This window comes from Nomascus leucogenys, chromosome 1a (genome assembly GCF_006542625.1).
Source record: "Nomascus leucogenys isolate Asia chromosome 1a, Asia_NLE_v1, whole genome shotgun sequence".
NCBI lineage: Eukaryota > Metazoa > Chordata > Mammalia > Primates > Hylobatidae > Nomascus > Nomascus leucogenys.
In genome coordinates, this window is record NC_044381.1 from 64,618,982 (window position 1) to 64,635,975 (window position 16,994).

A 16,994-nucleotide genomic window follows, 5' to 3' on the forward strand; every position below is an offset into this window, starting at 1 on the left:
TAGGGAAAGGGAGAAATGGGGAATGACTGCTAATGGGTATGGGGTATCTTTTGGGGATGATAAAAATGTTCTAAGATTGATTGATTGTGATGACAGCTGTACAACTCTGAATATACTAAAACCCACTGAATTGCATACTTTTTTTTTTTTTTTTTTTCCTGAGACAGGGTCTGTCACCCAGGCTGGAGTGCCGTAGTGCAATCTCGGCTCGCTGAAACCTCCAGCTCCCGTGCTCAAGTGATCCTCCCACCTCAGCCTCCGAAGTCGCTGGGACTACCGGCACCCACCACCACGCCCAGCTAATTTTTGTATTTTTAGTAGAGACAGTGTTTCATCATGTTGCCCAGGCTGGTCTCAAACTCCTGAGCTCAAGTGACCTGCCCACCTTGGCCTCCCAATGTGCTGGGATTACAGGCGTGAGCCACCACGCCCGGCTGAACTGTATACTTTCAATAGGTGGATTATATGGTATGTAAGTCAAATCTCAATAAAGCTTTTCATGTGGCTGGGTTAACAGTGGCACACTAGACCCCCCTCTAAATGGGCATGCAACAGCAAAGGTATCCATCTAGGGGCCCAGCATCTTCCTTCTCTTTTCTGTGGTCAACTAACTACTCTATATAATCCTTTGAGAAAGCAGGAATTAAAATTCTACAATTAGCATAAAAGGGTAGCCCCATTTGGGTCTCTAAATCCATAATTCAACTTAAATGATCTTCAAACCATGAACTGAGTGCTTTGAAGACTCCAAGAAAACATGTAATTCAAAGTTTGTTTTTTTAAAAAAAAATTTATGATATGCAAATGTATTTTATAGTCAATTTTTAAAAACTGGTAGTGGGGAAGGCAAACCTAAAACTTAAACTTATTATGACAAGTCAACTTGCCTTTGGGCAAATCTCAGAATAAAGCTTCTCTTGTTTAACTGAGAAGTACTGTAAGACTTGTAAGGAGAACCATTTTCATATTGTCATAATTAAATACTTGTGAGGAAGAGGAGCTTTCTTATTACTTTGCAAAAAGGAAAACAAAAGGATATTGAGCCTAAAGAGACTAATGCAACATAAAGCTTGACTTCAAATTACTGTGTGCATCAAAGCACTCTATTATTCTCAACTACTCACAAAAATGCCATACACTTAAAATCATTTTAAAAGCCTACAAAATAGGTCAGGCACGGTGGCTCATGCCTGTAATCCCAGCACTTTAGGAGGCCAACACGGGCAGATTGCTTGAGCCCAGGGGTTTGAGACCAGCTTGGGCAACATGGTGAAACCCCGTTGCCAGAAAAAATACAAAAATTAGCCGGGCATGGTGGTGTGTGCCTGTAGTCCCAGCTACTCGGGGGGCTGAGGAGGGAAGGTGCCTTGAGCCCAGGAAGCAGAGGTTGCAGTGAGCCGAGATCGTGCCATTGCACTCTAGCTTGGGCGACAGAGGGAGACTATGTCTCAAAAACAAACAAAAACTATAAAATATTAATTCTGCCTGAAGGTTCTACTGCTCAAATGTAAAGACTAGTGTTTCTGGCCATGGCACATAGCCTCAAGTCAAAACCTGGTCAAGCTAAGTGGGAACGAGGCTGAGATGGGGAATAAAAGCAATTAGTGCAGTCATCCACACAGCTGTAGGGAGTCAAACTTAGAAGTCTGGAAGAGTACTGTAAAAGACCACTTGCTAGAAAATTGGAGCTTGCTGGTCAAAGTTGCTCGACACCCTACACCATCTATCCTGAAGACTGCACAATTCTACATAACAGATTGGCAATTTCTGGTGAGATAAGATCACTTCAATGTTCTAGATGAAACTCAATGCTTACAGTATATGTTTCCATTCCAATCTCTGACTTGAGTTATTCTAAAACTTTTAACTTCCTGATGAGTTTAGGCAAGAAATGGCTTGGTGTGCCAGGGGCAGTTATAATGTAAGTTACAAACATTTATTCCTTGCCCATGTGCCAGTCCTGATGCTGGCCTCAGGCACGCAACGCTGGGAAATGTTCAGGCTCTGCCTTCAAGGATCTTGAAATCCATATGTGGAGCTAACAGAGGTGTTGCTAACCCCTTCGACACACATGGAACCCTCCAGATCTTCACTCAGACTCAGCCAGCTACCGTGGCCTGTGCTCCCAAGAGCAAATGATGCGGACTCAGGTTAGATCAAGGGAGAGCCCCACAGTCACTGGCTGCCTTCTTCTGCCCTGCTCTCTTCGTCCGGCCGCCTTCAGCCTAGTTCCTCCTCTACAATGCACTGTATTTCCCTTCCCGATTTTCCTACATCCTCATGTGAACCCCAAATTTAACTCTCTGAGGGAAGACGCTCGCTATTCAGTGTACTCAGACAAAGGCAGGGGGGAAAATAAAGTGCGGATAGTCTTAACTTCATTTATAATCACTTCAGCCTCAGTTTTTTAATCTGTCAAAAGGAAGAGCTGCATTACGTGACCCCTTTTGGGATTAGAATATGTCTGTGCTGTAACATATGGACAATATTGGACAGTTAGGGACACCATAGTTTAGTCTGGGCTCAGCCATACACCAGAACTGTGATTATGCAAAAGTGCTGGCCTTTCTTATGGCCTAATAAGACAGCATACATGGAAGGCTGTACTACTCTTCACTGTTGCTATAATAGTAATAATCATAATAATTATAATACTAGTAGTAAAAAGGACAGAAATGATATTCATAAATACACCAAGAGTATGAGTACTTAAGACTACATTCACAGAAATCTAGTTTATGATGGACCACTTCCTCCTCTGCATTTGGTTAAACTATCTCTCATTTGGCCACAGTGGTAAGTAGCGCACCTCTCTTTAACAAGAAAAACCAAGTTACACTAAAACAAGCATCTAATGTGAACACAATCACTCACCCCCTTCCTCTCTAGTATCAGAGATACGCTAAAAATGACATGGGTGGATGATGATGGGCAATGAACTCAATGAGCTATCCTCATCCTGAGGATATCATATCCTTGCAGTCTCCTCGTGTTGCCCCGACAAAATAATGCCCTGCATGACCACAAAATTTATGTAACCCTTTAAAACTCTTAATAATCCCATATGCACAGAATTAATCATTTATATAGACAGTGTATATATTGTTACTAAAATATGTCATGTTCTTAGACCATTTTACTTTCATGAGTAATAGCAATGGCTCTTCATTTCATGGACTTAAAAATATACTCTATTAGGTAAATCTTTAAATATGTACAAAAGTACACATAGCAGTTTAATGAACTCCCATGTACACATCAACCAGTTCAACAACTAACAACTAGCAAGTCTTGGCCAGTCTTGTCCTTGTCTATAATCCCATCTACTCCCCTCACTGCAGACTATTTAGGCAAATTCTCAACATTATATTAGGTCAACCATAAATATTTTATTTAGTATGCATTCCTAAAAGAACTTTGTTTTTAAAAAAATCACAATATTATTATTATTATTACTAACAAAGAGAAGTAATAAATCTTTTTTTTTTTTTTTTTTTTTTTGAGACAGAGTCTCGCTCTGTCACCCAGGCTGGAGTGCAGTGGCGCAATCTCGGCTCACTGCAAGCTCCGCCTCCCGGGTTCACGCCGTTCTCCTGCCTCAGCCTCCCGAGTAGCTGGGACTACAGGCGCCCGCCACCACGCCCGGCTAATTTTTTGTATTTTTAGTAGAGACAGGGTTCACCATGGTCTCGATCTCCTGACCTCGTGATCCGCCTGCCTCGGCCTCCCAAAGCGCTGGGATTACAAGTGTGAGCCACCGCGCCTGGCCGTGAAGTAATAAATTTTTAAATCATCCAATATTCAGAGTGTCCAAGTTTCTAGATTTTTTTTTTTTTTTTTTGAAGAGACAGGGTCTCGCTCAGTTACCAGGCAGGAGTGCAGCAGTGCCATCATAGCTCACTGCAGCTTTGAACTCCTGGCTCAAGTGATCCTCCAACCTCAGCCATAGGCATGCACCATCATGCTCGGCCTTTTAGTAGAGACGGGATCTCACCATGTTGCTCAGGCTGCTCTCCAACTCCTGGGCTCAAGTGATCCTCCTGCCTTGGCCTCCCAAAGTGGGAGGATTACAAGTGTTATCCACCATGCTGGACAGGAATATTTTTAAATAATGAAACCAAGTTCCTCTCGCTTTGTAAGTTAATGAATGTATTGATGGTGAGTAGAGAACAATAACACAATCTCTAGAGAGACGTAGGTGTTTGGCCTGGCTCAATTACTAGCCTTATAGTCTCACAGGAAAATATGAACTTCATCAAAATGGCTAATTATTACATCATGGATCTTTATGATCATTTTCAAATAGACAAAATTACAAAGTTCAATATATAAATGCCATTGGCCTAATATCCCATTTTATAGGATTAACTATTTTTCAAGGAGACATGAACATGATTTCAAATTCTCCATTCAGATTAATTATTTCTTCTATTCTTCAATTCTCTATTTCTCATTTTTTAGCAAAGGGACTACATTTACATTTCACTTACCAGTAAAAAGGTGTGCACACGTTTTTTTAAGCTTGTTGGCTTGATCAAATAACTTTCGAGAACTTTTGTTGGACGTTGGATTTAACCTTTGTCTCATGGTTTTGACACCTTGTCTGGAGTCTGGGTTGAAAAAAATCACAATTGGGAACCACTGGGTGTAATTCAACAGGTCCACGGCTTTCGGGGTCACATCCAGTAGTGCATGCTTATCCTGTTACAAAAGGGGAAAAGTTATAGAAATGGATATATAAAGTAATATAGCATCAAATACTTTAATAAGTAAAGGCTGTATGAGATATATCTTGTTTGTTTGTTTATTTACTTATTTGAGATAGATTCTTGCTCTGTTGCCCAGGCTGGAGTGCAGTGGCACAATCTTGGCTCACTGTGACCTCCGCCTCCCGGGTTCAAGCAATTATCCTGTCTCAGCCTCCTGAGTAGCTGGGATTACAGGCCATGGCCAGCTAATTTTTGCATTTTTAGTAGAGATGGGGTTTCACCAAGTTGGCCAGGCTGGTCTCAAACTCCTGACTTCAGGTGATCCGCCCGCCTCTGCCTCCCAAAGTGCTGGGATTACACGCATGAGCCACCGCGCCCAGCCTATCTTGTAAATTTAAATCAAGAAGCAGAACACATTTCCTTCTACACAATGCCCACTTCAATATTACCAATGTGTTAGAACTTCTGATAAAACGAATTAACACATTATTTGGTATAATGCTGGGAACTCTGAAAAAAAAAACCAGTATGTTACTGCCAGAGAACAGTGACTGGTTTCCACACAGTGAAATGGTTTGCATTTACATTATTTTTTTTTATTTTATTTTATTTTTTTTTTTTTTGAGATGGAGTTTCACTCTTGTCGTCCAGGCTGGGGTGCAATGGTGCAATCTCCGCTCACTGCAAACTCTGCCTCCTGAGTTCAAGCGATTCTCCTGCCTCAGCCTCCTGAGTAGCTGGGACTACAGGCACCTGCCACTGTGCCCGGCTAGTTTTTTATATTTTTAGTAGAGACAGGGTTTCACTATGTTGGCCAGGCTGGTCTTGAACTCCTGACCTCAGGTGATCCACCCGCCTCAACCTCTCAAAGTGTTGGGATTACAGGTGTGAGCCACTGTGCCCGGCCAATTTTTTATTATTAACATTTAATGATTAAAGTGCAGATACTATCCTAAAAGTGACTGCAGTAAACCATAATCTAATTCTTTCTGAAAACACGGTCTGTGGATGAATTTTCTCACCTGTTCAATAATTTGCCTCACGGTATTTAACCGGACCACTCCAGTGGATTTCTCAGATCCTGCATCTTTTGGTTCCGTTTCTGCAAAAGCAAAAACAGGGAGCTAAATAATTGTTTATAAAACGGTGACAACCAAATACTCCCACCTAGCATCAGCAATGATGGCACACCTGACATTAGGTGTCTCCTAACAAGATTCAGTGGGAAGGACCCACACAACCTGGTTAGTGGAAATCTAATCGTGAAGAAATGGTTAGGCCAGTCCAACAGGAAGCATTCTAGGAGACAACTAGCTTGGATTCTTCAAAATATCAGTGTAACAAAATTATTTAGAAAAAAGAGGGGACTGGAAAGACATAAAAATCACAAAAAGACATAAAAATCAAATGTCATGAATGATCCTTGGTTGTATTCTGAATTAAAAAAAAAAAAAAGCTATGAAGCACATAACTAGGACAATTGAGAAAACGTGGAAAATGGACTATATACAAAATCACACTGTATCAATCCTTTCTTGGCTGTGATAATGGTATTGCAGTTATGTGGGGGAAAGTCCTTGTTCTTAGGAGATTCACGTAAGTATTCAGGGATAAAGTGTTATAAATGATTCTGCAGAAATTTTTCAAAGAGTATGTGTGTGTGTGTCTATGGTGCAGGCAGTGGGTGAGAGAAAATGCATGACAAAATGTTAGCAACTGGTGATTCCAGGTGAAGGGTACGTGGGTGTTCATGATTCTTCCAACTCCTCTATCTGTTAGAAATTTTTCAAAATAAAAATTGGGGAGAAAAAAAAAAAAAACACTGACAGACTTACTAGCAGTTTGAAACAAGTCAGGTAACTCATTTGCCAATTTTTCCATTGCTATATCAGCTATGGGGCCGAATAAGACCACAGGTCTCTTGAAACCAGCTGAAATGACAAGAAAGGCCGTTAAAGCATACACACTTGCCTAGATGTTAAGATAAGCAGTAAAAGTATTGTATGGGCTTTTGATAACACAACTAAACGAAAGAAACTGTGGTTTCTCCCCAATTCAGCTCGTGTCTGTTCTGAAGAATATGCTTTCACTATCCTCACCATTTAAAACAATTTTTTTCTTTTCATTCAACCACATACTAACCTAGATTTTTTTTTAAGAGACAACATCTCACTATGCTGCCCAGACTAAACTCAAACTTCTAGGCTCAAGTGATCCTCCTACCTCAAGCCTCCTGAGTAGCTGGGACTACACTGCCTAGCTCCTCACCATTTTTAAACATAAACTTTCCCATTGATAATATATGGAAACTTTTTTTATTGTTTGCAGAGACGAGGTCTTACTATATTGCCCAGGCTAGTCTTGAACTTGCTGAGCTCAAGTGATCCTCCCACCTTGGCCTCCCAAAGTGCTAAGATTACAGGCGTAAGGTACGGTGCCCAGCCAATATACCGAAACTTTTCAACAGTGGTATTAAAACATATTTTAGGTTGCAGAAATAAGCCTCAATTTAGGAGCTGAAATGGCTTTTTGTAGATCATGCTCCTTGTTAGAATTCGATTTCATCTCTATAAACTGCCTTTGGCATAACTGACATACATAAGTTAAAACTTGACCACACAGTCTGAAAATAAAGGTGAACAGGCTCAGAGCCCAGTCAGTTCATTTCCAGGCCCCATGTGACCTCCTCACCTTCTCGCAGCAAAACCCTCTCATAAGCTGGGAATTTGGTGCTGACAGACACAACGGCTGTGAGGTCTTCCCGACTTTTCCTCAGGTTCTTCTTCACCCCAGACCTCTGGCCACGCATTCTCCAGAAATCTGCCCGGTCCCCAGCATTGTCTCTCTGGGCATTTTGAACACTGGCCATTTGTTCAGCTCTGAGAAGAAACCATGGGAAGTAAATCTCTAAAGCCAGAAAACGCAGCAAACATGCATTTCATTAATCAAATCCAGTCAATTTTACTTCTGAGCTCAGAGAAGATTCCGCTTGACAATGAAGAAGTTTCAGAGGGTGGAAAATGTGGGGACCTTCACTTCCAAATGGGAGCAGAAAAAGGCTGGGTCTCTATGAAATCTCCCAGAAGTGGCTCAGCAATAAACATGTGAAATTTGGCTCATTCTGATATGCAGGTACACAGTACACACACCTGGAACTCCTGCTCAAATACAGGCTTCTTTTCTAGGTTCCTCACTGTCAGCCAAACACCAAATGTTCACTGGGGTGCATAAACCTCTCCAAGGATAGAGACTGGGCACCAGACAAGGGTACCTTGTCTCTAAGAGGTGTGCTGGTGAGCTACGGCCATTCAGTATATCTCTTGTACACGGTACAAGGCAGTGGATGCTCCTTAGGAAGTTGTTCAAACAGCCACATTCAACAGCCAACCACATGATGCTAAATTTACTCACAACAAACTGGCTGGTGGCTATTTCCAGTTCAGGCCACTCTCCATAAACAAGAAATAGATGATGACAAATAATGAACTCATCATGTGGGGTTTCCTTTTATGGGGGAAGGGGGGCGGTCTCTGTAGTTTTCTGCAGGGGGAAGGATTAAAGGGGTATGTGAGAATTCGATCTCTGTTACCTGCTCTTGTTGGGGATTAAGCCTTTCTCCAACTCGTTCCCAATCCTCACAGCCAGCCAGTTGCCCAGCTTGCCGTCATACAGTGTGTCTACCACTCGGAAGACCTCCCCTCTGGTGAAGGCCAGGCTCTGTGGAGTTTCCTTCTCACATTCAAAGTGGCTTCTTATAAAAAACGAATCCCCTCTGCCACAAGCCAGGATGTCTCTATACACTGAAACACAAAAGCATCGTTTGTTGCATTCATCTTAGTACAAGTTACAGTATTAGACACTCGACACAGCTTCTCCTATCTCTGATCTCCCCTTTACCTTCCTTCCATTCAGTGCACAAGTCCTATGGGAGTCACAGCTCCAACAGGAACAAGGACAAATATGCAGCTTCACGGCTTGCTGCAATGGTTAATTTTATTTCAACTTGACCGGACCATGAAATAACCAGGTATTTGGCCAGACTTTATTCTATGCCTTTCTCTGAGGGTGTTTTTGAATGACAGTCACGTATAAATGGGTAGACTGAGCAAAGAAGATCGCCCTCCCCAACACGGGTGGGCCTCACCCAATCAGTTGAGGGCCTGAAGAGAATGACAATCAGACCCTTTCTCAATTAAGAGGAAACTAGGCTGGGCGTGGTGGCTCACGCCTATAATCCCAGCACTTTGGGAGGCCGAGGTGGGTGGATCACAAGGTCAGGAGATCGAGACCATCTTGGCTGACACAGTGAAATCCCGTCTCTACTAAAAATACAAAAAATTAGCCGGGTGTGGTGGCGGGCGCCTGTAGTCCCAACTACTCGGGAGGCTGAGGCAGGAGAATGGGGTGAACCCAGGAGGCAGAGCTTGCAGTGAGCCAAGATTGCTCCACTGCACTCCAGCCTCGGCGACAAAGCCAGATTCTGTCTCAAAAAAATTAAGAGGAAACTACTCTTCCTGCCTGATGGCCTTCAAAAGGCGACATCAGTTCTTTTCCCTGACATTGTACTGGAACTACACCATTGGCTCTCCTGGTTCTAAGGCCATCAGACTGAGACTAGAACTAAATCACTGGCTCTCCTGAGTCTCTACCTTGCCCATTTTCACTGCAGATCTTGGCACTTGCCAGTCTCCATAATTATGTGAGCCAATTTTTTATAATAAATCTCTTTCTCTCCTATTGATTCCAATATCTCCTATTGGTTCTGTTTCTCTGGAGAACATTGATTAACACAGTTGCCAATCAAGCTCTGAAGCAGACAAGGAGGATACTCTCAACCCCCACTTAACAGATGGCAACAAGGCCTGGAAAGGTGAAACAACTTGTCAGACTGGCCAGGGGTAACAGGCGCACCAGCCAGCAGCCATGGCCTTTGTACCTGTCGTATGTAAACTCACTAATAACTCCAGGCAGAATGTAAGGCTGCATCACTGTTCAGAAAGGCAGTTTTATGCCAAATTGACACAACTAGTAAAATTATTTCAGTGCATGCACAGAAAATATTTTTATGGAAAGTTAAATGGCACTCACATTTTCTTCACACACCTAGGACCCAAGGATTAGGTGTTGAGATCCATCTCAACTTTTTAATACCCAGACTTGCCTATTCTGGTACCAAGACACCTTTCATCCTTCCCACTCCCCACCCCCCACCCCAACTAAACTAAACGACCAAACTTGCTCACCATCGGCTCGGCTCTGAGCTAAAATGGTCACCATTTCACCTTTAGGGATTTCTAACAGGTACAGAACGGCATCCTCCCGCACTAGTCCTCTGAAATCCTGTGTGTTCACCTATTAGGAAGGAAAAACAGAAAAAGAAAAAAAAAAGAAAAGAAGAAAAGAAAGAAAAAAACAGAGAAGTTTATAGTAAGATGCCACTGACCCTTTTGTTTGTTTTCATCAGGGCCTGCCCAGAGCAAAGCCAAGATGTAAATGAGTCCTTAATGTCACTATTCAAGTCCTTCCGCCCAGCACCTTGCTATGGGCCTGCGCACTATACCTTCCTGCCTCCCCATACTGCTAACTGCACCTTAGAGATAAGCCACTGAAGCAAGGATCTGTCACCAGATCAGATTAGAATTTCTTGTGGTTGTTTCTATCCATCTCCCTTCTATGAGTCTCTCACAGATGTGGCCAAGAAGGTAATAACACAAGTATAAAACAGATAACTATAATGCAATGGGGAGTGTTGGGGTCTGTGACAATTGAGCATGCTGGCCCAGCATTCATGCTAATTTTAAACTGGTTCAAATAAAAGTATGCAAATAAAGACTCTGACCAATTCTACCCTTCTCCTATAGCTTCTATCACCTACAAGAGTTTAACATGTGTTTATAAAATTGAAAGGTATTTATCAAATTAAAGAGCATCAGCCTTAGAGTTACAAAGCAAGTAAAATTGAAACATAGCACAAAGAACAAGACATTTTGAAATCATAGTGCTATATCTTTTTTTTTTTTTTTTTTGAGATGTAGTCTCCCTCTGTCTCCCAGGCCAGAGTGCAATGGCGCGATCTTGGCTCACTGCAACCTCCGCCTCTTGGGTTCAAGCAATTCTTCTGCCTCAGCCTCCCCAAGTAGCTGAGAGTACAGGCATGCGCCACCACGCCCAGCTAATTTTTTTTTTGTATTTTTAATAGAGATGAGGCTTCATCATGTTGGCCAGGCTGGTCTTGAACTCTTGACCTCAGGTGATCCGCCCACCTTGGCCTCCCAAAGTGCTGGGATTATATGCGTGAGCCACCACGCCTGGCCCATAGTTCTATATCTTTAAGCCTATTTTAAGCCAGAATTATAAATAAGTAAAATGCAAAAACCATATTAAAGTACTTGATATGTTAATAATATTTTATAGAAATAAAGATATAAAATTCCTATGAAATATTTTCTTCAGTCATTGACAATTACAGAATCCTTTTAATCACAAGAGTAATGTTTTATTAAAGAAGAAACTTACCCTTAGTTGGGTGGGCCTTAATTAAGGCCAAAATTTATGATTAAGTGAAAGTCGGCATTAGACTAAAACTAATTTGGTGCTTTTAAAATAAAGTGATGTGCTAAAGCAACTGAGTTAATTTTTCCCTTGAAACAGTATTTAGTATTTAAGGTACTGTCATTTGTACCTTTCTGTCCCCTAATTAGGGATCATCCCATTTTGGTATCCTTTCTTGTGCCATTTGTTTATCTACATCTGTATCTACATATAGCCATATGTATATTTTTACATGTACTATATATGCTTATATTTGTTTACTTAAATAAGACAGGGCCACAAGGCTGTGGGAGGACTTTGGGAGTCCTTCAGTCCATCTCTCTGGCCACAAGAGATTAACCTTAGATCAGTCTCGATCACAGTCTTCGATAGCCAAAAACTATAATGGTCAAAATTAAAGCACACATGGTAGTTACATTTTAAAAATCTACATGGTTAATAACCAAACTTAGAAGTCTTTTTTCTCTTTTCCATCCCATAGAAGTTTCTGAAAGAGAAATGACAACTCTATCAGATAAATAACAAGTAAAGAGGTAGTTAAGCCAAGCAGGAATAAGCAAAAGCACATATATCTCCATTATTGATAAGGAATATACATATCCGGCTCATGCCTTCATTCCACACATCAGGCTGTCTGTCACCTTTGCAAAACAAAGAGCCACACTTAAAAACCCCACAACAGAAGAAAGTGATTAGCATGTGTATAAGGCTCACTTTATATATTCAATTTGGCCATGAAAAGGAGCATTGAAACAAATTAAAGTGAAAAAAGGCTAGGGCAGCACTTTTCTACTTGAAGGTTACATTGACCAGTCCTTTCCAATAAATATCCTCTTTGATTAGCTATTTAGTAGTCTACAGGGTCTAGCCATGTCTGCTGTGAGCCTTAAGAGGATCCTGTAACAGCCACAGCTTACTTAGTATTGTGCAGCAGCTTCTCCGCCCTCGTAGGCAAACTCAATCTTTTTCACCCCTTTCTAGAACTGAAAGCTTCTTTTGTAATCAACAGAAAATTTATTCGCACCCAAGAAATGAGGACCACCTATTGCCTGACCTCCATATGGGATGACTGCAAAAGAAGCCAGTTCCCAGAGTTCCTTCCGTGTTGCCAGGGTGATAACAAGAAACAAAACACCTTAAGTATAAATGCTGATATCATGACTTTTTATCCACCAAAGTGACTCTCCCCGTCTAGCAACAACTGACAGAGAGGTCTGACTGCCAGGCCTCTAGGTGAATTCACTACTTTTCTTCACGGAAATTTAGAAAATCTCCCAGCCCCTCAACATACAAAAATATTTTATCATGGAACCTTAATGAGCAAAAGCTCCTAATTTCTAGCTATCATCCCATGGCCTCACAATAGTTAGAAAAAAATGCCTTTTTCCTTCATTAGCATATATGCAAAGAGTAAACTGGTATGAGCTGGCACTCAGATGGGTTTTCATCAGTAACATTTGGTGAGTGGTATTTCCTAGGATCATACGGCAACATGAGGTTCGTGCAGGTACATAGTCTTCTAGGATCCTGACCAGGGCCAAGGATAGAATTTCAATGGAAAGCTTTTGCAAAGCTCATGATCAAGGTTTGCCCTTCATCTGCTCCAGAAATGAAATCTGAACTACTGCAATGGAGCCAAGAAGGAAGGGGGCCACCTGCTTTTGTACTTTGCTGCCTGCTTTCCTTGAGAATTCTAGAACTTTTTTCTCCCCTCTCTTTGGAGCCTTAGAAGCCCCTACCAGACCCCTTAGTTTACTACAAATGGATTTTTTACTAACATTAACAAGAAAAAAAACTCATATATATGAACTGCAAGTTTGCAGACACATAAAGAAATTGCAATGAAGACAGTTCCCAGCCAAGTGCGTGGCTCACGCCTGTCATCTCAGCACTTTGGGAGGCCAAGGTGGGTGGATTGCTTGAGCTCAGGAGCTCGAGACCAGCCTGGGCAACATGGTGAAACCCTATCTCTACTACAAAGACAAAAATTAAGAGTTCACCTGTAATCCCAGCTACTGGGGAGGCTGAGGACTAAGAATTGCTTGAACCCAGGAGGCGGAGGTTGCGGTGATGTGAGATAGCACCACTACACTCCAGCCTGGGTGACAGAGTGAGACTGTCAAAAAAAGACAGTTCCCTAGTACTCTATATTTTTATTGTAAGGAGATACTTGATGTTCTTGAAATTTATTCCGAAGTCAACAAAGAATGCTACACACACACACACACATAAATGTCAAGTTATTTTTCAATTCCTTAACAGATTATACAAACACATAGTAATATTAAAAGTATCAATATTTGATTAACCAGGAATTCCCTTTCCTGGACAATTTTAAATGTAAATAACATTGAGTAGTAGCTATTTGTTATCTTCCAGTAAGAAAAAAGAATGGACACTGACCTTCCTATTCTGTGCCAGGGAACTCTGCTAGGTGCCTTGTAAGTGTTACCTGGTCTAATCTTCCCAGGGTCCCTGTGAGGCAGGTATTCTCATCCCCATTAAACAGATACAGAAACCTGAGCCTCAGGGTGAACCAAGGCCACAGAACTAATGAGAGGCTGGGACGAAATTCCAATCACCCAGTCTGATGCCGACACTCACCTTTGTTCAATTACAGGACACTACCTTAAGAAAGACGGCAGGCAGGGGGAACACAGTGAAAAAAGCAAAAATCAGAAAGATCTTCTTGAAAAATCTTTCCTGTAAGTGCTTACTTAAGAGTCTCAATGTTTTCACATTAATCAGACTAATAAAATCTTGGCAAGGGTAGAAACACTATCAGTTCTCACGGATACATGGATGAGTTCTGGGTTCCAAGACTGAGATGACAGGACCCATTTGAGGAATACAGAGACTTCAATGCTGGGCATCAACAAACTCGCAGCTGCTCTATTTCACCAGCTGAACCACTTTGTCTTCCCTTACAGAAAGAACACCCAGAAAAGCGCACTCCTTACAAGTAACTTCTAGAAACAGAGCTGGGCTGTTCTTACCTTCAGAATCTGGTCTCCTTCTTGAAGGCCCTCCTGCTCCGCCGAAGTCCCTTCTTGAATGCCAGCAACAAATATCCCGACATCATTGCCACCAGCCAACCGGAGGCCCACGCTGTCTCCCTTCTTGAACCTTACCATTTTGGTATTAGGGCTGCAATAGGTTCCGTTTCAGAAAGGAAAGATAGGAGATATTTTTTAAAAAGGAGAACAACATTAGCAAATGAGAGACTTAATTTCTTCTAGCTACAGACTGATTTATAGTTTACAAAGACCTCTCATTTTTCTCATCTATCTTTTATATCCTACAATTTTATCTTTCTTGGGACCATGAGATGAGTATCAGTAGGTCCCTGTTACTGGTGAAGACGTAGAATTATAGAATCTCTATAGCAACTCATTCAAGATGAGAAAGCAAATAAAGGGCAGAGTTAGGGCTAAAATTCTTCCAAAGGAAGGCTGGCTTGCACTGCATTCTTGTCAAATAAAGACACAGTCTGGGTACAAAGAAGAAGAATCCTAATCCAGGAGGCTGCTGCCCTTGACCCCTGCTGAACTAGGGGTTCTGATTACCAAGTGCAGAGCACAGCAGCACTCCTCCTCCCTCTCCCACACAGACTGACACTGGGACCATCACATCAGTGCAGTCACCACGCGGCACCGTAGTTTAGCAATACTTCACCTATTTGGGAGTGAATTTATCTGACAAACGCAAATACTCAGGGTAACACTCTGGAAAGGTAGCTAGATAGGTAGGTAAACAGACAACATTAACATCACAAAGTTCACCCACTTCCACATTTTGCTTTCCTACAAATGATTCCTCTTTCTCATAAGCACTACCAATGGGGGTTGGTTAAAGGTGGCTGACAGTGTACAAAATCACCATCTAGGCAAAAGCCATCACTTTTCTGGATTTCAGTTAGAGACAGAGCTGTAAGGAAGAAGGGAAAACAAACACAGACGGAAATACATACCCATATATTGCTTCATCTTCAGGACTAGGACGAAGAAAAGTTCTCGGGGCTGCTTTTGGTTGAGGAGCTGTAAGTTAAGAAACATCTATTGTTATCAATCTGGACTAACAAGAGTGCGTTTCTAAATAGAAAAATCACAAAATCCACAAAAAAATGTAAGTGTATGCCACATATACGTCATCAGAAACAAAAAGAAGTCTCTAAGGTGCAGTTTAACTCTGAAGCATTAGCAGGTGCCAATGGTTTCTCAAAATACAAGAGATTAAAAAATGAACCTCTAAAATGCGAGGTGTACAGTAATGTGTACAAGAACATTGAATTTTTTAATAACTTAAAAAACATATAATAATGATACTGTTTCCCCTTAAATATTTATGAATATAAAATTATGATGATAATTGCAGTGTGGTGGGGAAGGGTTGGGGGAAGAGGTCAGGATCGAGGATGGGAGAAAACAATGACCTCAACTCATCAAATATGACAAAGTGTGACCAATTCTAATGGCATTTAGACAAGGCTATTATTTTATAGTTTGTCAACGTCAAGAGAGAGAGAGAAAGGAGGGCCTCTTCCATATGTAATTTTTTATTTCCCTCTTCCCTTTCAGCCACCCTCTGGAATTAAGTACACACTTATTTATATATACACATATACATGTACATACATATCTGTATACATACACATATATACGTATATATGCATACATATATACACACATACATATATGTATGCGTATATATGTATTTACATATATGTGTATAATTTCAGCTTTTATTTTAGGTTCAGGGGGTGCACGTGCAGGTCTGTTACATGGGTATACTGCATGATGCTGAGGTTTGGGGTACAATTGATCCTGTCACTGAGGTGTGAGCACGGTACCTAATAGTTTTTCAACCCTTTCCATCTCCTCCTTCAGTAGTTTCCCACCTACTAGTCCCCAGTTTCTGTTATTGCCACCTTTATGTCCATTTGTATCCAATGTTTAGCTCCCACTTAAAAGTGAGAACATGTGCTATATGGTTTTCTGTTCCCATGTTAATTAGCTTAGGATAATGGCCTCCAACTGCATCCACGTGGCTGCAAAGGACACGATTTCACTCTTTGTTATGGCTGTGCGAGCACACACTTCTCAATACAACTGTTGAAACTGAGTAGTCTTAAAGGCTCACCTGGGGGGTCCTCTTGGTATCTGGGTTCCTTGTTGGTCTCCGGGACAACTGTGCCTGCAATATCCCCTGTGGACTTAAAGGGAGTGGGTGTCGCACCCATCCTGGACAATCTGCTCGGCGTGTCCTCTCTGGAACTGAAGCACATGTCATATGTTAATGTCTCAAGAGATAACAGTTTCATAAATACGTACATGTGTACATTCACAATGACATGTACAAGAGAAAATGCATGTCATCTTACCTTGGCCTTTCCTTCAGCTTCTCACTTGAAGAATGATAATCATAATCGGAATACTGCTGACGTCTCTCCTCTGGAGAAAATGATCGGTTTGACTCTATTTCTGAGATATCTAGTTTCAAAAATAAGAAAAGACTTATAAATAAAATATTTAAAATATTCTCCTACCCAGAGAAATTGCACCATTCTCTGGGTAGGAAACATGGGAAATGGAAGCAAGGTAGGCAGGAAATGTGCTAATAGTCTATTAGTCCTGGAGAAAAACTTGCTCATTTTAAGGGAAAAGGCATTAATTAATAAAGGGGAAGGCAAATTTAGAATTGTGTATTTCTCTTTTGTCTCATTTTCCATCAAAG

The 16,994-nt window shown here is 41.4% G+C and overlaps 1 protein-coding gene across 9 annotated transcripts in view; it reads right to left on the reverse strand.

The window, feature by feature from the left end:
- The window catches only part of LOC100579261 (tight junction protein ZO-2), a 106,853-nt gene that overhangs the window by 11,741 nt on the left and 78,118 nt on the right, over window positions 1-16,994 (reverse strand). For all 9 annotated transcript variants that reach the window (XM_030810091.1, XM_030810089.1, XM_030810065.1 and 6 more), the window contains 10 exons: window positions 16,642-16,750; window positions 16,401-16,534; window positions 15,232-15,298; window positions 14,258-14,408; window positions 9,953-10,061; window positions 8,299-8,509; window positions 7,401-7,588; window positions 6,545-6,640; window positions 5,732-5,811; window positions 4,491-4,701 (listed from right to left, as the gene is read on the reverse strand). In XM_030810091.1, the coding sequence (XP_030665951.1) occupies window positions 4,491-4,701; window positions 5,732-5,811; window positions 6,545-6,640; window positions 7,401-7,588; window positions 8,299-8,509; window positions 9,953-10,061; window positions 14,258-14,408; window positions 15,232-15,298; window positions 16,401-16,534; window positions 16,642-16,750 (1,356 nt within the window). The remainder of the gene's footprint in view (window positions 1-4,490; window positions 4,702-5,731; window positions 5,812-6,544; window positions 6,641-7,400; window positions 7,589-8,298; window positions 8,510-9,952; window positions 10,062-14,257; window positions 14,409-15,231; window positions 15,299-16,400; window positions 16,535-16,641; window positions 16,751-16,994) is intronic.